General features: G+C 40.9%; 2 protein-coding genes across 11 annotated transcripts in view; one reads left to right on the top strand and one right to left on the bottom strand.

Annotated features, from left to right (window-relative positions):
- The window catches only part of NRDC (nardilysin convertase), a 99473-nt gene extending 91219 nt beyond the window's left edge, over positions 1–8254 (top strand). For both annotated transcript variants that reach the window (XM_007077215.3, XM_007077214.3), the window contains 9 exons: positions 1804–1835; positions 2089–2227; positions 4693–4740; positions 5033–5085; positions 5513–5596; positions 6162–6252; positions 6538–6654; positions 7788–7877; positions 8035–8254. In XM_007077215.3, the coding sequence (XP_007077277.1) occupies positions 1804–1835; positions 2089–2227; positions 4693–4740; positions 5033–5085; positions 5513–5596; positions 6162–6252; positions 6538–6654; positions 7788–7877; positions 8035–8232 (852 nt within the window). In that variant the 3' untranslated portion in view covers positions 8233–8254. The remainder of the gene's footprint in view (positions 1–1803; positions 1836–2088; positions 2228–4692; positions 4741–5032; positions 5086–5512; positions 5597–6161; positions 6253–6537; positions 6655–7787; positions 7878–8034) is intronic.
- Positions 8255–8945: 691 nt separating this feature from the next.
- OSBPL9 (oxysterol binding protein like 9) overlaps positions 8946–22835 on the bottom strand; it is a 194810-nt gene continuing 180920 nt past the window's right edge. For all 9 annotated transcript variants that reach the window (XM_015535319.2, XM_042997150.1, XM_007077216.3 and 6 more), the window contains 10 exons: positions 19390–19475; positions 17994–18165; positions 16680–16764; positions 15851–15961; positions 15514–15577; positions 15252–15392; positions 12731–12809; positions 11766–11857; positions 9914–10049; positions 8946–9656 (listed from right to left, as the gene is read on the bottom strand). In XM_015535319.2, the coding sequence (XP_015390805.2) occupies positions 9582–9656; positions 9914–10049; positions 11766–11857; positions 12731–12809; positions 15252–15392; positions 15514–15577; positions 15851–15961; positions 16680–16764; positions 17994–18165; positions 19390–19475 (1041 nt within the window). In that variant the 3' untranslated portion in view covers positions 8946–9581. The remainder of the gene's footprint in view (positions 9657–9913; positions 10050–11765; positions 11858–12730; positions 12810–15251; positions 15393–15513; positions 15578–15850; positions 15962–16679; positions 16765–17993; positions 18166–19389; positions 19476–22835) is intronic.

The raw sequence follows: 22835 nt of genomic DNA, 5'->3' as shown, positions 1-22835 counted from the left end.
TTGCTATTGGCTAGGTCTGAATGCTGTTGTGGGCTCTGGAATTGCATTAGTTCTCCGAAAAAGGAAGCTCTGTAGTAGTTTTCGCAGGTCAGAGTTGTCCTAGCACAGCCATTCTGATGCTGGGCAAGACTTCCTCAATGAAGAAGACTGCTGATAATGGACAAGGCTTTGAGTGAAATGATTTAGTAAATACAAGGTGTTGGTTACTTGTTGAAGAGTGTGGTGGAAACACCAGTTTAATTTAGAGATTAAAGTGGGAGATCTGGGGTGTGGTGAGGGATGTGTACACAAACAGACACACAGACAGAACTTGTATATCAAGCTTGTGTGTCAAGTTAAGGAGCTTGGGTTTTATCCTGTAGTAAATAGAAAATCACTGAAGCATTTAAATAGGGATTTGTTGTTAAGAAAGATGCAGAGAGACCAGTTATGAGGCTGTTATAAGAATTGACATGAAGTATAATTCCAGAATATATGAAATATCCATAGTAGTCAAAGTCATAGAAACAGAAAGTAGAATGGTGGTTACCAAGGGTTGGGAAGATGGAAAAAAGGGGGGAGTTGTTTTATGGGTATAGAGTTTCAGTTTTGCAAGGTGAGAAAGTTCTGGAGTTCTATTTTGCAACAATGTAAATATACTCAATACTGTAGAACTGTTTACTTGAAAAATGGTTAAGATGGTGAACTTTATGTTATGTGCTTTTACCATTACACACACACAAGTTGAAGTGAAAAATGATAAAGCCCAAAGTTACACAAATAAATGAAAAAGAAATAGTGAGATAGAAGATGACCAAAACTCAGTGACTGATTGGATGTTGGGGTGAGGGAGAAGAGAGAAGTCTAAGATGATGCCCGGATTTCTTGCTTTAGAAACAGTGGGTTGGTGGAGGAGTAGGAAAAATAGTAGGTTTGGGGGCATATGAGGAGTTTGTTCTGATATATATTGAGTGGGATAGGTCTGTGAACCTTGTAATTACCTGAGGCCTCTTCCAGCCAAGAATGCTTGTTTGGGACTCTCCCTAAATTTTTTGCCTGTTGACCATCTTCCTTCATGGCTTTCTAGTTTCTCAGGACTGTTCCTTCAATGGAATATGTAACTGGCCACTCTTGAGACTGCTGTCTCCTCTGTACTTCCTCTGTCTTTATTCCCCCAATCCCCAAACCAGCCTTAGTTTCTTTTCCTTTCCTCAGAAAGAAGTTTAAAAGCTTTAACCCACATAGAGAAGAGCAGGATAGCTGCCTGCTTTTCTGAACACAGTGGGAGTACTGGGCTGGGGTCCTTTTGGTCTAAACAACTTAGTACCATGAATTGCCCCAGATAGAAACCACTGTAAAGATGAGCTCACCCCTTCGGTTATCCCCCATTTTATAGGTTAGAAAACAGAAGTCTTGGGAGAGGATGCATTCACTTAGTGTTAAGTGTTATTCTTTTGCTCATTCTATGCCAGGTTCTGTATTTATAGACCTAGGTTTCTAAAACATAGTCACAGGTATCCTAGAGGACACAGCTTAGTGGGTTTAACTGAACAGTTAAGTTTGATCGTGTCACAGTGTACAGGTTAACAGAATGCCAAAGGGAAAAAAGAGGGAGCTGTTCAGTTGAGAGCCACTTAATATTCAACAAACATAATATTAAATCAGTGAATGATGAGCCCAATTGATGAATTTTGTAGATTATATCTGCTTTCCTTATGCTATCCAGGGCTTCTTAAGCAATTAGAATGTTGATAGTAGTTGGTTCAGGGTGAAATTAATGTTATAGTGCCCAATACAGTTATTTTTTTCTCTTTTGCTTCCTAGGAATCAGTGGATTTCCTGAAATATGTTGTTGAGTAAGTATTGGTATGAGTTTTCTCTGTAGGAGTTCTATATTCCTACCAGCAGGAGGGCCTTGAACCACAGCTCAGTTATTAGTAAATCCACAGGGGATGATACTACTCCTTGTAGTAGGTTTTCTTGAGGCTGGTTATGTAAACAAATCAACTCAGAAGGGACTGTGGATGGCCTCACCTCTTCATAGTAGTTTTTGGGAAGGGGTAAGAGGATAAAGGCACTGTTCAGTGATCCACACTCATTCTTTTGCAGTAAGCTGAACTTCATGCCTCTGGAGCAGGAGATGCCTGTGCAGTTCCAGGTGGTAGAGCTGCCTAGTGGTCACCACCTGTGCAAAGTGAGAGCTCTGAACAAGGGTGATGCCAACTCTGAAGTCACTGTGTACTATCAGGTCAGCTGGCCCCGTTACACACAGCCATCCTCATGGCTAAGAGCCTGATGGAAGGTCCAGAGTACCTTGGAGTAGTGACCCTATGACTTTCGAGGCCCTTTATTTTGCACTTACCTCTGTAGTTTTTTCCTTGCAGTCATTTGTCTTCTTGAAGCAATTACATTAAAAAAATTTTTTAATGTTTATTTTTGGGAGAGAGACAGACAGAGTTGAGCAGGGGAGGGGCAGAGAGAGGGAGACACGGAATCTGAAGCAGGCTCCAGGCTGTGAGCTGTCAGCACAGAGCCTGGATGCAGGGCTCGAACTCATGACCTGTGAGATCACGACCTGAGCTGAAGTTGGACGCTTAACAGACTGAGCCACCCAGGTGCCCCATTGAAGCAATTGCATTTAAAAATTGCTCCTATCAGTGAAATGGATTCTTTTTCAATCATAATGCTTCATTGAATCCTTCAACCACTGGGCCAGAGGGACAGAGACTGAAGAGTAGTTGGGAGTTCCTACATGTTCCCCTGACAGAACCAACCCCAGGCAGCAGGAGTACATTTGTTAAAAGGACAGTTTTGAAAGAGACAAAAGTAAACATAGCCAAGTAATCAGTATATATAGCAAAAAGAATGACTACCAGAATTCCAATTAAAAATTTCAAAGCATTTAAATAAAGGATTTATCTCTTGTTTTATGGATGATGAATCTGAGGTCCAGAGTCCCTTACTTGCCTGAGGTCATACTAAGTGGGGCTTGAATTTGTTCCTTACACCCCCAGATCCTTTGTTCTTTCCACATCATTCTAGGAAGGTGCGATTGGGCTTAAAATAAGGTAGAGCTTTGCAATAATCTCATTTGGTCCGTAGCTTGTGGTTAGCCCACTTACTTCTAGGACTATGGGGGACCTGTGCTTGTCTAGACTGATGTCAGACTTCCTACACTCTGGGGCTTCTACCGCTAGCTGCTGCTCTAGTCTTTGAAGTCCTGCATGAGGAAGTCCCTTCTGTGTCAGGCCCTGTGAAGAGCCCTCTGATCGGGGCTTTGGGCAGGGCTACATGGCCTTAGTGTCTGTCACTTTGTCCTTTTATTGTGTTTCTGGCCTGGACCTAAGTCTTTCCATTGAGATCCAGTTTGTCTGTAGAGCCCATCTTTTGCTGACTATAGCTGCCTTGTTTGTTTGCTTTCATCTAGCTTCTCAGCTTATTTGAAGCTGAAATGACTACCAGGCCCCAAAGTTCATAAATAATACGGCCTGGCCCTGTTTATTAGCCTTGTCCACATTTCCAGTGCTTCTGCTGCTCAAAACCATAGTACTTCTGTTTTAGGCAGGATTTCATAGCATAAGACCACGTGTGACCATGTCTGTCGAAGTGTTTATCAATCACCTGTTAGCACTAGCTTCCAAAACAAACTGCTTTCTTTAGGGCACCACTTCCCTCCCGCCAGACAGCATTTTATTTAAAAAAAATTTTTTTTTTTTGACGTTTATTTATTTTTGAGACAGAGACAGAGCATGAACGGGGGAGAGTCAGAGAGAGGGAGACACAGAATCTGAAACAGGCTCCAGGCTCTGAGCTGTCAGCACAGAGCTTGACGCAGGGCTCGAACTCACGGACCGCGAGATCATGACCTGAGCCGAAGTCGGCCGCTTAACCGACTGAGCCACCCAGGCGCCCCCAGACAACATTTTAAACTGGAAATTGATACAAGGTTTCAACTAGTTTTGTTACAGTCCTCTTAGAGGCAAACAGGAAATCTCTTTGCCTGACTAAACAGGACTTGCAGGGCACACAGGCTTTAGCCTCTTCCTCTGGTGAAGTGGGAAGGAATAGCAATGAGTACGTGTCAGAGGAGCCTGCAAGAGCCTGACTATATGATGTACTAGCAACATCCTTGGATTTTGGCCTCCTGCCCTTTCATTCTAATTGCATTATTTTGCTACTCTTCAGGATTGCCAGCATGTGGTCTCCAAGTATGGTATCAGCCTCTTAGGTATTTCTCTTAGCAACTGGTTTGGTCCCTGTATGTGGCCTTAAAAACTTCTATTCATGTCCTTCCTATTGAAGGAATAGCTCCAGATACTGTTCATTGATCCCATTTTCTGCTTTTCTCCTTAGGACCCTGAACTGCATGTACTTGACTTTAGGTTATATCCTTTGGGTCCTTTGGGCAGGAACTGGCAGGTTGGGTGGGGATTATTGGACTTCCCTTCATGTGTGCCTGCAGTCCTGTGCATGGGCCAAGAATTCAAATGATCAAGCATGATTTCTGTCCTCACAGGCCTGCAGTCTAGTGGAAAGGCAGATGTATAAACAAAATTGTTGCAAGTATGGCAACAGAGGGTGTGATCAACTCTTTGAGGGGAAGAGAAGAATGGGATGGATACCTGAATAAATGGTTGCCAAGAATAACTGGATTCTTAAAAAGCCCTATAAGCCATTGGATTTTCAGTTGGTCTGACCAATTTCTCCTTTCAGTCAGGTACCAGGAGTCTGAAAGAATACACTCTTATGGAGCTGCTTGTGGTAAGTTGTAATAAAGGAGAGTTGAGGTGTTCAGGAGCCCTTGACCCACTATGAGGACTGGCCTTTATGCCTGGGAGCTAGGGACTTGGGAGAGGTCAGAGGCCTGTTTGGTAGGTGAGATGGTTATGTTTAGTATTCTCATCTGGCATGAGAATGGACAGGGGGCCTGGGCGATTTAGGAAGAAGACAGTAAAGAAGGATGGACTTGGGGTATGTGGAACACTTGGGGGTTAGAAATGGAGGTTTCTCTGCTGGGAGGAGTTGGGCTGATGGGTAGTATGTTGAATTACAGATGCACATGGAAGAGCCTTGTTTTGACTTCCTTCGAACCAAGCAGACCCTTGGGTAAGTCTGCTGGCAAGAGCACTGAGCTCAAATAAAGGTCTGGGGCTTACTTTGCAGGCTGAGGTTTATCAGATATCCTGACTGAGCAGCCTCAGAGCTCGCTGGTCCTTCCATGCCTTAGCATCATCATCATACCTACTGGTCAAGACAACTTCTAGAATTTGCATCTTGTACTGTCTATGATCAGGTTTTCAGTTAAGTTTCAGAGATTAGCAAGGATAAAAGCTAGCCTGTAGTCCTCAGTTCAGGAGAGGGGGTGGACACCCTAACCTGAGAATGAAATAGATGCATATACGTTTGTGGATTCTCTTTCAGGACCTCCAGGTCCAGTAAAGATGTGCAGAAACCCTTCCTACTTACCTCTAGTTTCTGAGGGCAGGGCCCAGGTGACTACCTGCGTTCATAGAACTTTTCATTCTGGTTGTAGGTACCATGTCTACCCTACCTGTAGGAACACATCTGGGATTCTAGGATTTTCTGTCACTGTGGGGACTCAGGCAACTAAATACAAGTGAGTAGATGGGCCCAGCTATTACTATTCTTGGCCTGGAGAGTGGGGGCTATAGGTGCTTCCTTAAACCTCAGGCAACTCTGACCAAAATAGGGTTTGCTTCACTTAGTCACAAGGGGGTGGGGATGGAGGGTGATTCAGAGATGCCTGCCTGATCCAGGACAGATCAGTGGTTCCGGTGATCCTATAAGGCTTGACTCAAGTCCTGTGGTCACTGTGCACGGCTTGCCAATGTTTCTTCTCTTTAGGCAGGTCTGAGGACAAAAGCAAAGAATGCCTGGCCTAGCATTCATACTAGAACCAGAGTTACAAACAAGCCTTGTTTCTCAGCTTTGGAGTGGTCAAGCATGGGTTGTCACTGCTTCAGTATTGAGGATATCAGGAAGTTGGGCTGGAGGTAGGGGTTGGGTTCTCTCCTGTATCTCCCTCAGCCTAGGGGAGTACTGAGGCCTGGGAGGAAAACACTTGTCTCTTTCCTAGAAATATGCCTTAGCCCTTTTCTTCTTCTGCATTCTGCTTGAGACCAGGTTCCTGATGACTCTTAATTGAAGATGTTTTGTTTCAGTTCTGAAGTTGTTGATAAGAAGATAGAGGAGTTTCTTTCAAACTTTGAGGAGAAGATCGAGAACCTCACTGAGGATGCATTCAACACCCAGGTAACTGTGCTGACCTGCTCTTTTGTTCCTTGGTCCACACAAGCCCATAAGACAACTTGATACCAGTCTTGCCAGTGTTACCTGCTGGCCAGATTTTGAGTTTTGTAGCCCCCACCTTAACATGGTCATAATGTCTTCGTAGCTTTATCCCTCCCCATCGTGCTGCAGGTCCCAAATAAAGGGACCATAGCAGGTCTGTCACTAACCAGACTGAACAGGGCCAAGTGTGTTCTGGGGCATCTGGTGTGATACTATACCTGAGGGTCTCCTTTTTTGGTGGAACAGGTCACAGCTCTGATCAAGCTAAAGGAGTGTGAAGATACCCACCTTGGGGAGGAGGTGGACAGGAACTGGAACGAAGTGGTGACACAGCAGTATCTCTTTGACCGCCTTGCCCATGAGGTAGTAGTAACACAGTTTTGAGTGACAGAGCTCTGATAGGGACTCCTGATTTTATAGGAGTCCCAATCCCAAGCAAAACAATATTGTGTGGAAGAGAAACCTGGGGTGTTCCTCTAGGTTTGGTTTTTTACTAAATCAAATCCTGTTTCCAGACTGGCCTGTCTAGCACCTAAGTGAGCAGATCTATTTTTGTATTTATATTGTTTTTGTAAAATACTTTTATATTGAGGTTCACTGCAGGATTGTTGGGGGGGGGAAAGGGGTTTTCTATTTAAAGAAAATTGAGAACATCTGGTCGTTATGGAATTCCTCTCCAGATTCTGGCTGTGGTCTTTTTGACAGCTTCTAGCCCCAAGTAGTAAAATGCACAAAAGCTCTGGAACTTGCAGTCTAGCACTGAGCATATAACTGTATAAGGGGAATTAGCAAAGGACACAGAGGCAAGAAAGTTATTTAATAAGAGATTTCAGCCCAGCTCATACGGTGCTCCAGTTTTCCTATTAGAAGACAAAATTCTCAGGGCACCTGGGTGGCTCAGTTGGTTGAGTGACCGACTTCAGCTCAGGTCATGATCTCGCAGTCTGGGTTCAGGCCCCGCGTCGGGCTCTGTGCTGACAGCTCCAAGCCTGGAGCCTGCTTTGGATTCTGTGTCTGTCTGCACCTCCCCTGCTTGCACTTTGTGACTCTTTCAAAAATAAACATTAAAAAAAAAAAAAAAGACAAAGTTCTCTTTACCTGCTTCAGTTGTTACTATATTTTCTCAAGCAAGCTAGAATATACAGTTACCATGTACCTGAGAGGTGACACTGAGGCAGTAGTGGGTTTTGGCTCTGTGTGTAGTACTCAGCTATAATTACAGCATCTGCTACCCTCTCTTGCTTATTTGCCAGGGTTAATTATTACTGTGAAACAGATGAAGGTGTGTCTCAGAGGCTTTTCACCCTTCTCTGGAAGGTTGAAGGCAAGCTGATACCTGGAAGAATAAAATGATGTGCTCAGGTGCTAAGCAGGACCAAAGAGATCCACCTCGGGTGTGTTAGTTTAATAACAGTCTTTCCAGAAAATGCATTGCTAGTCTTTTTTTATAGCTTGCTTTCTTTGCTTTTTTTCCTATCTTCCCTTTCCCCTGTAAGATTGAAGCACTGAAGTCATTCTCAAAGTCAGACCTAGTCAACTGGTTCAAGGCTCATAGAGGACCAGGAAGTAAAATGCTCAGCGTTCATGTGAGTATGGCTAACTAAAGCTGTAGCTCTATCCTTTTCAGAGCTGTCATTTAGCCCAGTTACCATTCACTGAGTTTGGGTTGGTATCAAAGATTCTAACAGGGCTTTGCCCAAATCTGGTCAGCCTTTCTCACCTCAAGTTTTTGGCTTCTTTTAGGTTGTTGGATTTGGGAAGTATGAGCTGGAAGAAGATGGTTCCCCTTCTGGTGAAGATTCAAACTCTTCTTGTGAAGTGATGCAGCTAACCTACTTGCCAACCTCTCCTTTGCTGGTAGAGTCTACCATCCCCATTACTGACATCAGGGCTTTCACATCAACACTTAACCTTCTCCCCTACCACAAAATAGTCAAATAAACTGCAGTCCCGTTGGCCTGAAGCATTGTGTATTTAAAAATGTGTTTGTATTTTATGAAGTTAGTTATACTGCTAGTAGTGCCATTGAAATTTTGCACTGCCATCATAGAATTTGACTTATTCTCCTCCTACCCACCACATTATGACTAACAAACCAAGGGTTACTATAGCAGCTGGCAGAGAGAAAGTAGCAGGGTGCACCAAGTGTGACCAAAATGCTTGCAGGAGCAATATGAGAAGCCCTGGCATGTCCTGGTTCTCTCAGATGGAGGATCTAGGTCTGTAAGAGAACCTTGAGAGGCCCTATGTAACCGATGTCTTAGTGCCTAAATGCTAGGTGCTAATACCTGTGGTTTTGTTGTTTTTTTTTTTTTTTTAATGTATTTTTAAATAAAGATAGTTCTGTAATGCCCTTCAGAATGAGCCATTTTGCTGCTGTAGCATTCTTTTCATTGTGGGGTGGGGGGATCTAATTATTCTTCCCAAACCCTCTAAAACAATAAAATATTTTTGTATAAAATGTTGGGAGCCCTATGTGTGCTGTATGAGAGTTCAAGGAAGACTCTGGAGGATAGCATGGTGGGGGCTAAACAAGGTATAGAGGAGGGGTGGAAAAAAAAAAAGAATAGATCCTTTATTATTTCTGGAGAGTCCTTAGGTAAATTAACTCTTAGATCCAGGCTGCCAAACAATAAAAGAAACACATTAAAAAAAACTGGAAAAATTACTTTATGAAGCCTTAAGCACTGAGTATAATTAAATATAGTCCAGCATTAGATACAATAGTCCAATTCCTAATAGTCCAATTCCAAAACAAAAGTTGTTATAGGTGAGGCCATGAAATTTCCTAACACTTGATTTTAATACATTGCACTAATTTTCTAAAACAACTCAGAAATATTTACAGTAGTTGGAGCATTTATGAAAATTCTGGCATCAGGTATATATTTATATATGTGTGTATGTAATTATATATATATATATCCATCCCAGAATTATATGAACTAGGAAACAAATGTAGATCTTAACAGCCATACTGGTATGCAAGATTTAAGACTGGGATTTATAAATGCTTTTCAAAGCATGGGGTTTGGGGAAAAAAGCAGACATCTTGTTTTCAAAACCTGAAGTTTTTCTCAGGACTGAAGTCAAAACTGTAACTGCCACAGAAAAGGAAAAAACGGGAAGCTTTTCTTGCTTTAATTGTTCATCTGCATCAGAAAGTCCAGTATCCCTGAGATAGGAACCACTGCAATAAGAAGGGAGTGAATAGGTTCTCCCAAAGGAAGATTGTTGCTTAATTATGCCTATTGCCCTGGTCATCAGGTGTAAACATTGCATTTCCCAACCTAATGCTTTGCAGCACCAAGACGTTTCAGTAATGGTTCATCGTAAACCCAACATTCTCCATCTTCATGAAATAGCTGTAAAAGAAAAGGGGGAAAATTCAGTTACTCACTTGCTCTGTACTTCTAGAATTGTACTTTTTATTATTTTATATTTTCTTCCATTACACTAAAATGAGTTTCAGGCAGGGACCAAGGCTCATTTTGTTTATCGCCATGCTTATTTAAAAGTGGTACTTCACTTCAGCATTCATTGAAATGAATGAGTTATATACCTCAGGATACAGAGGGAATAGGAGCTGGGACCTTGGGGCAGGCAACCCAAACAAGCTTACCCTTGTCTCCCACTGAATTTCCTTCTCTTTCCTTTCCCGGGCTTCTGCTCTTTGTCTTTCTTCAAGTCTATGCTTGGCTTCAGTTGCTGCATCAATGTCTCTGATTTTTAAGTTGAAAGTGACATCCTTCCAAAGGCTAAAGAAAAGAAGTCAAGGTGCTAAGTACTTGATGGACAAAGGAGTTAGCAAACTTGAGAATGAAAGTTTAGAGCCTCACTAAATACAGCACAATGAAAGTAATAAGTCAAATAACTCTGAGTATAGTTCACAGACAATCTCCTTAAAGTGGCAAAGAACAGAGAAATGGGCTTGGAAGATTGCACGGTTAGTGTCAAAGGAAGAAAATAAAGGATGGGCAGAAAGTTGGATATGGTAGAGACAACAGGAGAAAAGAACAGAACTGAAACCTGGAATTTTACTTCTGGCTTGACCTGTAGTTGCTATGCAACTTTAGGGGGTAGGTTTACCTCTCCATGGGGCTTGAGTTTCCTGTATTATAAACCAAAAGGGTTATTAGATCAGGGGAGAGAAGTTCCATTTCAGAAAAACTACCCTGAACAATGAAATCTTGGAGAAACTGTGTGAATAGAGTAAGAGTCAAGATGTGAAACAGAGGCTTATCGGGGTAAGAGATGTGGCTGCTTCTCAGAGCCTGGAAGATGACAACTAGGTAAGACTAGTGTCAGTGTACAAATGAAGATGCCTAGGAACCACAAAAGTGGCCATGCCTAAGATCCCCCTATGGATTTCTATAGATTTCCACTTACTAATATGACCAGGCTGTCCAGCCAAGCAGACTGTTAAGTCAGAGACCATAGTTGGGTGTTGTAAGATCCTCTTCCTTCACTTAAGAAATGCCCTAATATGCTAAACAAAGAACTTTAGTGCATGATTCCTCAAACCACTGAAAGATCTGGATTTTACTATGCAGATGGAAAAGGAAAAAATTAGGTTTGAAACCACTGGAATATTGAGTATCAACTAGATATCTGATGATATTAAGGAAACTTTTTTTTTTTAAATTTTTTTAGAAAGAGTGTGAGGGGGGGAGAGGGGCAGAAGAAGAGAGAGAGGATCTTAAGCAGGCTCCACACTGAGCATGGAGACCAATGTGGGCTTGATCCCACAGCCCTTGGATCATGACCTGACCTGAGCCACCCGGGCGCCCCAGGAATTTTAAAGCATGATCATGACATTGTGGCTAGTGGTTTTTAGGTCACTTTATTTTATTTTGAGAGAGTGAGCATGAGCAGGGAAGGAAAAGAGAAAAAGAGAGAATCCCAAACAGGCTCTATGCTGTCAGTGCAGAGCCTGATACGGGTCTTGAACTTCCCAACCGTGAGATCACAAACTGAGCTGAAACCAAGAGTTGGACACTTAACCAACTGAGCCACCCAGGCACCCCTTTAAAGTCACTTTAGAGATACATACTGAAATACTTAGAGATGAACTTTAAGGAAAAAAAAACAACTTTTTTTTGCAACAAAAAACCTGAGGGTGTTGTACACACCTTGACTGGAAACCTCACTGCCTTCTCGTATAAACCACAAGGTGATAAGCCAACGACACAGTGAATACTTACTATATCCTTACATCATTTATATACTACATGATTATCTCATTTAGTCCTCACACCAACTCTGAGGTAGTTCCCATTTCAGGAAAGAAGGCAAAGAGATGCTAGCTTACCGTCATGGTTACATAGCTACTAAGTGGTGGAGCTCCATATGAACCCAGTTCAAAATTAGTCTGTGCTGTTACACTGTGCTACTGTGTCTCTAAAACCCAGCCCTGCCTATGTCTAGCCATTAGCAGGGGCACTACCACAACAACTCCAGCAAAGTTCTCTTACCAGCGGGATTCATACTCATTCTGATCTTCTAACTTCCTCACTTTCTTCTTAATTATAGGCAACTTCTTGGTATCTATAAAAACTGCATTTTCCTAAAAAACAAGAGGTAGGTAGACACTTTATTGTTCAAACTGTTCTAGGAGGAAAAGTCAACTCTTCCCAGAAGTCCTGAACAGATTTAATAATCAAATCCCACATTGGAAGACAACGTATAAACAGTTTCATATGCTACTATCAGCATAAAATAACATTAGTGTATCTTAAGTCTTGGTAGAAGCTCAACAGAGGTTTTCAATGTGGCTATGTGCTACATGCTCAGTATTAACTCTCTTAGGAAAGCTTGACCCATAAACAATGACTTCTAATGTTAAATGCTGAAGTGCTTTTTACATTTTTACATTTCAAATTCTCCAAGTCCAAAATCCAGTTCACTGGCTCCTCCTGTTAATCCCATTCCACCTTCCTCCCTACTTTAATTAGGTACTATTTGCAAGTTCCTTTAGGTCAAGGACTGTCTTAATCATTTCTGCATTCCTGGTGCTAGGTAGTAAATACATTTCTTGTAAAAGAGTCAAGCTGTGTATACAAACAGACGAGTTAGTTTAGCACTTAATTTTATAAATATACCACATATTCTAGTGATATAGCTAAACCCATAGGGGTTTGGCATACAGTATGCCAAGCATTTTTTCACATCTATTTTGAGTACATTATATATATACATATACATATACATATACATATATATATATATATATATATATATGTATATGTATATATATATATACTTGCGTATTTTGAGAGGAGAAAATAAAAACCACTGTACTGCTGGGGAAAAAGTAGGGGAAGGAAAAGGATTTCCCCGAAGAGCTGGCATTAGAGCTGGCCTCAGTGTTTAAATTTCCAGATGAAGGAAGGCTATAATTCAACGTAGCCTAAAACAAGTATAAAATACAGGTTCTTACCCCTGTTGCATATTTTGCATACATTACACCATTCCATTCCCCTTCAACTGAGCAAAAAGATTTCTTGTCATTTGGAGAACTAAATAGAAAAGGAAACATTTCTGTTAGTCTTAATTTAAAAATTACCAGAGAATCTGGTTGGTGTGGCCTTCTACACAGAGCAGAACATAAGAGAGCAACTGTGAAGTCAGTCTCTGGTGAAAGCAGCTTAGTAAAATTGGATTTCCCTGAGCCAACTATAAGAATGAGGGCCCTAAACAAGATGCTAATGAACTGAAGATCCTATGAACAGTGGGCATGAGATGAGCAAGAGAGCCTTGTCCTGGAGGTACAGGGGCCACAGCAGATGATGGACAGTCCCTGTCCTCAAGCTGTTCACAGCCTAGTTGTGGAGACCTCACCGTCGAGATTCTGGGTGGTAAGTGCTATGGTGAGTTTATGTGAGCACTGGAGATCAAAGGCAAAAGTTGGAATGAAGGTCAGGGAAGGTCTCACTTAAGGATGTAACACTGGAGACCAGGCTTTTCATCCTTAGGAAGGATCCTGAAGTCCAAAGGTCAAATGGTTTGACCTTTTTCTCTTGAGGAAAACCCCAACAGGCCTCTACTTGGACATGACAATAGTATGTATGGCAGGTATGAAATTTGGGAAGTTAAGCATCACAGCAAAGGACAGGTTAGAAAGGGTAAGGTATGAACATAGGAGGAGCTATAAAAGAGGTAAGAAAAAAATACACAGGGTAGAAGGATGCAAACTGCCATCACAGGACTGAAACAAGCTTCCACTATGATTTAGGGGCTTTGGGTGAAGAGGGACAAAGGGGAAAAGAAATGGATGAATCCCTTGTTTAGAAGGTCATTGTGCAGTCTTCTCAAAGTGTGTTGGGGACTCTTGGGGGTTCCCAAGACCCTCTTAGGTCAAAACTATTTTTATAATATCAAGACATTACTTGCCTTTTTCACTCTAATTTTCCCATAAGGGTACAGTGTTTCCCAGAGACGTGATATGTAGCAAGAGACTGACAACAAGTAGTTAGGAGAACCCAGCTGTTTTCTATTGTATCAGAGATTTACAAAATTCAAAAAATGTATATAATGTCACTCCTCACAAATTTTTTAAAGAAAAGTTTTGGAAAAGTTTTTTCATAAAAATACTATTGTCATTTGTAAATGTATTTACAAATATTTTTAAGTCTTAATTTATTTTTTTAAAAAGTATTTAAGGAAGAAAACGCACGCTCGAGCAGGGGAAGGGCAGAGAGGGAGAGATAGAATCCCAAGCAGGCTTCACACTATCAGTGCCGAGCCCAATGCAGAGTTTGATCCCATGAACCCAACCATGAGATCGTGACCTGAGCCGAAATCAAGAGTCCGACACTTAACCAGCTGAGCCACCCATGCACCCCCTTTAATTTCTAATGTGAGAGATATCAGTGGATATAATAGACATAGACAAAGCTCTTCGGGGCTCTTAATCATTTTTAAGTGTAAAAGCGGTCCAGAGACCAAAAACTTTGAGAGCCACCCAGCTGGTACAACCATTCATCATCTTGTGCTCAAATCCCTAATTTAGAGTCTACCAAGTACTCTTCTCAGCTCCCAACTTTGAGGGAAGTTTTCTATATACGGCTATGACTGGCAGAAGATTTTGCTGAGCCAGCATTTCCTGTTGGTGCTGGTTACCTCCAAAGAACACTGAGAAGCATCCATGCCTTTGTTCTGGACATCCAATTTCCACCACCTGCCTATTTTGGAGGCACAGATGCATTACAGTGGTGACTTATGCTACTCTCTGAGCTCTGCCCATATTCTCTGACTGCAGTAATTTTTTGGATTTTACACTGATCCTTAGCAAACTTCATCTTATGTTTGTGGTGCTTCCTGCTCCAGATTTGTGTGTTGGGGGGGGGGTGGTGGTGCTGATTTTGTCATCCCAATTATCTATCTCCCTGGAAAACTGGTTAACCAGTCATGTATCTTCCGTCTGCAACACTGTTCCCAATAAGGCCTTCCAGGGAAGACAAAGTCATGCAGATGTTCCTTTTCCAGGCAGGCTCTGTTACCCAGACAGCACAGTTGTCTTCATCTGACCCTAGATGGAAGCAAGCCAAGATGTGATGTTTTCCCCCAGCAAAGGCACAGAAAAAAGGACTGTGAGGTCTTGGAGACAATGCAGCAGGAATCACAGAGTCTACTGTACAGACTAGCCCATCATCCAATCTGGCAGTAATGAGTCAGAAATCTACGATTTGCATTAACTAGGCAATTTAAGAAGACTCCCCTCAGGTTTCTGGGAAGGAAATCCCACCAATGAATGACCTCTGAGTGTTCTGAAATCCAGACTTTAGGTCTTCTTCTGATAATAGGATTTTAGGAAGGGACATGACATACAAGATGTGAAACAAGTTTACAAAGACAGAACCAGTCAAACCGTCAATTCCTAGTAAGTTATAGTTCAAGACAAAAAGAAAAGTATTTCAGCGAAGCACAAGAGCACTGAAGCAGGAAAACAAAATACCTACAAAATCTCAGCAGTAATTCTGTGCTTCTTGCCCCCATAGAAAGGCTTAGTGTGGAAGACGATATTTGCACTATAGCCAGTTTTGGAACAATTGATATTGCATTCTCCACCTAGTTCCACCCAGGGCACTGTGAGGATAGACCTGCAAAACCAAAAGTGCACGTAAGGCTGACAGTTTAGAGGAAAAAAAGGAGGAGTGTAGCTTAAGGAACAGCAGGGTCTGCTGCCAGCTGGTCAGAGGAAATGGGCATAGCTCTACTTGCCTTCCATAACCATTTGGGAATGTGAGAATGTAATGTTCGTCATAATCTAGACATGAGACACAGCCTGTGGAGAGAAGGGATAGAATCTCTGATGAGTAGTGTCAACTGGCCATAAAGATTTTGTTGTCTGGTTGATAGATACTCCAGAATACTCCACTCAATTTAGGGAAAATCAATCTCCCACCCCTGCTCTCATCCCCAGTACGCATATTTATATGCAAATGATGAGATCCAGTCTGGCTTTCTGGTGCCATTTCCCCTCACTAGACAAGGGTCCAGCACATATTTGAATAAAATTCTACTAACAGTGCAGTCCACCCTAAGCCCACAGACTTACCCTGCCCTATGTTGTGCACCCCAATTGACATCCCAAGGAATTTTGATTTGGTCCAGATATGAGCATTGAATTGTATCTTCTTGTTAAAACACTCAGCATAAAAAGCTGAAACTGAATAGAAATTATTTGCAATTAGTGCACTACATAGCTATAGTCACCTCTCCAACACAACTTGGAGAAAGAACAAGCTCCACTGGGAAAATCCTTGTATCCCTCAAAGAACAGCCTCAAATGAGACCAGAAGGTATCTAACTGCCTTTTCTACCCTGTTTCTCCCAATGCAAGCACCATTCAGGGCCATATAAGAAGGAACTTTCCTGAATGATGACGCTGTAGCAATCCTGGAAGCTTAAAACTCTTCTGGTCAGTAAGCATGTCCTTGCCACAGCCCCAACCTGGGACCATCCAATATTTCCAGTGTTAACATTGTGTTGAACAATTAAGACATTAAGGATGTGCATTCTCTCCACTATGTCAGGAATATACTGCGCAGAAACTACATCTCATTTTATAAACTGTCAAAATTGCTGAAGTCTCTATAACATAGCTTGTTATGTGTAAGAGGACTTTAGAAGCACCAACAAGTTAGTTTCCTAAATCCCTGCTTTCTATACACAGTTTATCAGTGAATAGAATCTTTGGCATTTATACAAGGAACAGACAGATAGGAGAAACTAATCCCCATAAGGTTACAAAGATACAGGCAGCCATAAAACTGGTATCTCAGCTGAGTGAGGTAAAGCTGAGTGACCTCAGCTATGAAGCTTCTCATGACCCTTTAGACAGAACAGTTCGACAGTGGATGGCACAGAAGAGCCCTGTAACTTACTGGGTGGATGATGGGAAACCTGCTCAGCCACGAATGTCACACAGTTTTTGGAAACCCAGGGAACTGGTCCTTCTGAAACTAGCTCCTGTAAGCAAATACAACATTTTCTTTTGATGTGGAAACAAATGACACTGTGGACAGTCTAACAATTGGAGTCTCTGCCTCCCAAGGTGGTTAACTGTTCTCTCCTCCACACACCCCAAGCACCTTATACACACTTTTATTATGGCACTTAACTTCACTACTGGAATTACGGCTTTGTGTCAGTCTGCCTTGACTAGGTCTCCCTGAGACATCCTTGAAGGCAAGCATCATGTGCCTAACTCAGGGGCAGCATAGCACAGACAGCGGTCACTTATCAATGTCTGCCAAATGAGTAAGAACAGACAAATTACAATGCCTGTCTTCGGTAAGGACTACATGTAACAAATCACATGGAAAGGGAAAAATACGGAGATTTACGTTTACTCAGGCTATTATGTATCAGGCACTGTGGGCTAGGGCCTTTTTTACATTTGCTTGAGTATTCTTGTTGGTCATCTTCCTCAAACCAACCTCTAGATGTTGGGACCCTGGGGACTCAGGTCTGGGTTACTTACTCTTCTCTATGCTGTCTTCCTAGATCATTTCACCTCATTCCAGCGCTTTAAATGTCATCTAAATATACTCAAATCTCTAAAAGACCCATTTTTCCCCTTAGACTCTTCCTTAGACTCCAGATTCTTAAAATTCTAACTCCCTGATAATTCCACATACATGTGTAACTCATACTTTTTATTTCAAATTCGAGTTCTTGATTCTTCCTCCCCAAATATAATTTTTTTCCTTTTTTGTAAATGGCATCAACAAACTGCTGAAGCCCACATGCAGGGTTCATCTCTGTCCCCTTTCTTTTACTTCTCCAGTCCACCTATCAGTGTTACCTCCACAATACAGCTTAAATCAACTGTGTCTCTCCTGGAATAATGCCAAAAATTCCTCGGTGGTCTCTTTCCTTCTATTTTTGCCCCTTTCCAATTTATTTTTAACAAAATCATTACAGCGATCTTTTCAAAATAAAAATACAATCCTGATAAGCCATAAAATTACCATTATGGCCCACAAGGCCTTCCATGACCTGATCTGTCAATCGCATTTCCTGCCACTTCTTCCCTGCTCACTGTATCTAGAGTATGTTGCCCCAACAGCACTGTTCTGTGAGTGCTGAGCATCTTCTGATTTCTGCCTTCACCATTGTTATCTGCCCCCAAATAAAATGAAATCTTGAATCAGTCTGCAACTTAAGATTATTAAAAATGTCAGTGTAGAACTCACTGCGTTCTCTTCAGTATCATTTGGTAATGTCCAGTGACACTGAAAGATTTCGCCCAAAATGGGGTTGTATGGCTTTTTGGCAACCGATCCTTTCCTTCCTGCATGAAAGGCTGAGAGGTACCATTTCACAACCTGAACCATTCGATCTCTGGCATCCTTCTGGTCACTAATGCTGCAAGGGAGAAAGACAAAATGTAATGTCCTGCTTTCTAGTAACAGAAAAGCTGATGCAGCACTCCTCAGCATGGTCCACCCTAAGCTAGGCTGAGAGGACCCAAGACAAAGAGTTACTTCTAAGTTTCTTTTTAAAACTGAGGTATAATATACGTGATTAGACACACTAGTCTTAAGTGTTTGGTTTGATGAATTTGATAAATGGATATAGCTGACCTTTGAATGACATGGGTTTAAACTGTTTGGGTCTCCTTACACGTGGATTTTTTTCGATAAATACAGTAAAGTACTGTAAATGTGTTTTCCCTTATGACTGTAACAATGTTTTCTTTGCTTTAGCTTTCTTTATTGTAAGAATACAATACATAATACATGTTATGTACAAAAATATGTGGTAATACTGTTTATGTTATCAGCAAGGCTTCTGGTCAGCACCAGGCTATTAGTTAAGTTTTGGGGGGAGTCAAAAGTACACACAGATTTTTGACTGTGTGGGGGATAAGCAACCCAAATCCCCATGTTATCCAAGGGCCAAGTGAATACCAATGTCAACCAGTGTGCCCAACCATCATGAAACCTCAAAGTGATTTATATCTGGCTTCAGTAAACCACAGTCCAAAGCCAAAGAATGTAGTCAGAGAAGATGGATTAGAACATCCTACCATAAAGAAAAATTTCCTGCTACCACTGAAAAACAATGTGAACTCATCTCCTTGTAAATCAATGCCAACTTCAGAATACTTTCCCCTTTGTACATATATCTAATATTGCAATATTTAAAAAATGAGTCAGTCTGTAATCTGGACACTAGAGTGTAAGCTCCTCAAGGGCAGACATTGTGACTTTTTCTTTCTCCAGCTCATAACAAAGTCCTGGCAAATAAGAGGTGCTTTAAAATGGTTTGCTGAACTCAATTAACTGAATTTCATCAGGATATAGTATAAACAGTGATTACCAATCCCTGGATCAAATAAGCTCATAGCCTTGGCTCTATAAACACTGGCTCTCAAGATTTTTTAGCATCTAACTTGGTTGCCTAACAACATCACCACCATATAACCTAAGCAAACAGACAGGTATCTAATAAAACAAAGTATTTAATGGCTTTCCCCAGAAATGTCTGACAGGTAAAAAGGATAAAAGGAATCCACCTATCCTGTACAAACACAAAGCTACCAAGTAACAGCTTAAAAATTGGAAACTACAATGTTCAGGCAAATACCTCACAAACAGGTCCGGATGTGCAAAAAAGTCTGCATACATTTCTAACAGAGATCTTCTTTCAAGAATGAATGTTGGAAGAACTACCTGAAAAACATACACATTTGACCCTTGAGGATCAAATTCCACTACAGATAAACAGACTACTATATTGATTAAAAAAATTTTTTAACCCAAAACCAAAAAAATCTCATTCCAATCATGGTAATAACCCACCACGTACTGCCCAGCATGCTTCTGATACCTACTTTCCAAACTATTCTGATTCAGAAATGCTCATTAACCTGCCCGGCAGATGGGAAATGAAGAACAGATTTTCAACGTTCAGACGTCACTTCCTCTGTGCAACCTCCCTATTGCTCCCAAATCAGTATAACAATGACAAACTCTCAGCACCAACTCTCTGATGCTTTCTACCTGCTGGGGCACTACATATACTTTATGTTATTAAACTGTACAACAATCCTGTTATCAAAAAACTATTACCCCTATTTACAGTCAAGAAAAATGAAACTCAAAGAGAGTAAGAAATTTTCACATTGCTCCGTACTGCTGTAGAATTCAAAACTGAGTATGACATTGAGGGCTCTGTGCACTTTCTAATAATGCTGCTTCTCTGTTATTGTTAGTTGTATTAGGAAATGGATATACTTACAAACCTGTCTCCTCAAATAAATGATCTGCTAGAATGCAAGGACCACACTTACACTTGCATTCATGGCTACTATTACACAGTAAGAAATCTTTAAATGAGCATTAAAGGAATAAACAAAGAAGAGAATAAGGATGGGAGTCAATGAACTCTTTCTACCAGGAACTGAGCCCATGAAGAAACGCTGAGGGGCTGGGAATATGGCAGAGGAGAAAGTAAATAGGAAACTGGAATATGGGAAGAAGGAATGAGGAATATTAGGAACAACCAATTAAAAAGAGAAGAATTTAATTAGGGAATGGAAGAACAGTTTTTGATATGTCTATCAAATTACAGTATTCATTATAGAGCACCACAGTAAGCAAAAATTCCCTTAAATTTAGTAATTACTGCATGTGAACTACATTCAAGGTTCTGTGTTAAAATCCTGTAGAAAAGGCAAAGGTAAGTTTGAGAGAATAATATCATACAAGAGATGTTCAAAGTGTCCTGGAAGTTTAGGAGAAGGAAAGATCATGTTCCGTTAGGCAACCAGAATGAGGGCAGAGCTGGGAAATGACTCACTGAGGTAGCACTACAGAAAAGCCTTAGAAAAGAATAAGACTGTAACAGAGGAGAAAACAGAAAAACAAGACATGGTCATGGGCGGGGGTGGGGGCGGGGGAAGGGGGAAGACATGGAGACAGGAAATAGTGTGTGACAGGGATTGACCAGTGGACCAGTGTGGTTGGGTATATTAAGAATACGAGAATGATGGAACACAGTTTAGTAACAACACTATGGCTCTAACATTTAGAATCTTTGTTATCAGACTCCAGAGTTTACATTTTAAAGTTTGTTTGAGAGAGGGAGAGCAAATCCCAGGCAGGTACCTCACTGTCAGCACAAAACCTGATGAAGGGCTTGAACTCAGGAACTGTGAATCATGACCTGAGCTGAAGTTGGGACACTTAACAAAGCCACCCAGATGCCCCAAGAGTTTACAGTTAAGTAAACATTCTCCTATGTATGTTTCTTTCCCATATATGCTCATAATCTAAAGATGGTTAGACTGGTAGGTAAGCTTATGTACTGACTTCGTACAACCAACTTCCTACCACTCTTGAAAAACAAATTACAAACTGCTAAGTAAGAATGCTAAAGAACAAAACAGGGGTAAATACTTTTAATATATAAATAACTCTGACAAACCAACAAGAAAAAGATTACTACTGCTCAGAGAAAAATGGACAAAAGTACTGAACAGGTAATTCAAAAAGAAGAAATGGCCAAAACCCAATTTACATGTAATAAAAGAAAAAAAAAAAAAGATTTTTTTCTCCCTACTTAAATTTTCTTGATAACTCTCACTCAACAGCTCTTCTTCAATGTTTTTAGCAATATACTGATACATGCCATTATGTCCAGTCACTGAAACAGGGCTAGGTTGTCTTAGATCTGGGTTCAAGTACTTATTTTGCCACCCCTTAGGTGTGAGAAGGCCCTGGAAAATTAACTCAACTTCCGTAAGTTTGTGTACAAGGAGGATAATTACATGCCCTGCTTCTACCTTAGAACTGTTTGGAAGATCAAGTGAGGTAAATGGGATGTGACTTTGTAGTATTTCTGAACACTACAAAGTACTTAAGAAAGAACTCTTTTTTAGAAAGTATCTGAAGTGAGAAGATACATTTAAAAATAGAATGAGAAAAATTTAAGGCATTACTGTAATATTTTGGAATGCATAAAGGCATCAAGATTTCAGAATCTGTTGGCAATCACAGCCATTTGTTTGTGCCAATAACTAAAATAACTCATTATTAACATACTTGGTAAAAAATTAACAATTATTATCACATCTTTGGTAATATAAACAAGCTTATAGTAACTATGGACCAAATGTAGATTAACTGGCAGAGGAAATTATGTGAGGCAAGTATTACAAACTTGATTGTGGCAGACACTTTTGGTTGCCTATGCACATCCCTGCTTCATCCTTAGTAAGAGAATTCTGATTCAGCTCAAGATTCATGAGAATCTAGATTCATGAGAGTCACAGGGTCCTCCCAGATCTCAAGGGGTGAATGTGGATTAATCTGTACCTATCATTTAACCTCCCTTGCTAGGTACTGGTTTAGGTGTGGGCACAAGCATCACTCTGGCCAGTAAGATTCAGTTGGAAGTCTGAGGGGCCACTACAGAAGAATGCCCTTCCCTAATAACAATAACAAACCCAGGAAAAGCAATTATTTTTCTGGATCTTGACATTATTTGCCTAAGGATGTGATGACTGGAAGTGGGACAGCCATTTTGCAATTACAAAGAGACAAGCCTGAGTGTGAAAGTCAACATGCTAAGGATGGAGGAACAGAAGGAACCTAGGTTCTTTCTCAGACACAACTGACTGAATTAATCCCAGAACTATGCTACTTCTAGCCTTCTCATTATATGAGATAATAAATCTCATATTGTTCAAGATATCTTCTGGTTAGTCATCCATTACTGAAGACCAAGACAGACCAAGGTGGAAAATACAGAAAAGAAATATTTAGATGTCAACATCTAAAATTACACTATAACTTGCAAATTTTAAGTGACAATTCTGTCCCAGCAACTATGCAATCTAATGATCACCAAAAAAGTTCTGGGACAGACTTCTGCAAATATTCTCTTACCTGAAAATATTCTCATACCTGGCAAATATGCTGATTTCCACAAATTAATGCTATCCTTGTGTTTCTGTTCTCATTTAGATTTAAGGTAAAAGGTTTTATTATGGACACTTACTTGGAAAGTATTAAGGATTAGTTTTTTCC

Source organism: Panthera tigris, chromosome C1, assembly GCF_018350195.1.
Source record: "Panthera tigris isolate Pti1 chromosome C1, P.tigris_Pti1_mat1.1, whole genome shotgun sequence".
In the NCBI taxonomy this organism is placed as follows: Eukaryota; Metazoa; Chordata; class Mammalia; order Carnivora; family Felidae; genus Panthera; species Panthera tigris.
The sequence above is the reverse complement of the archived record's forward strand: the minus strand, read 5'-3'. Positions and strand labels throughout refer to the sequence as shown.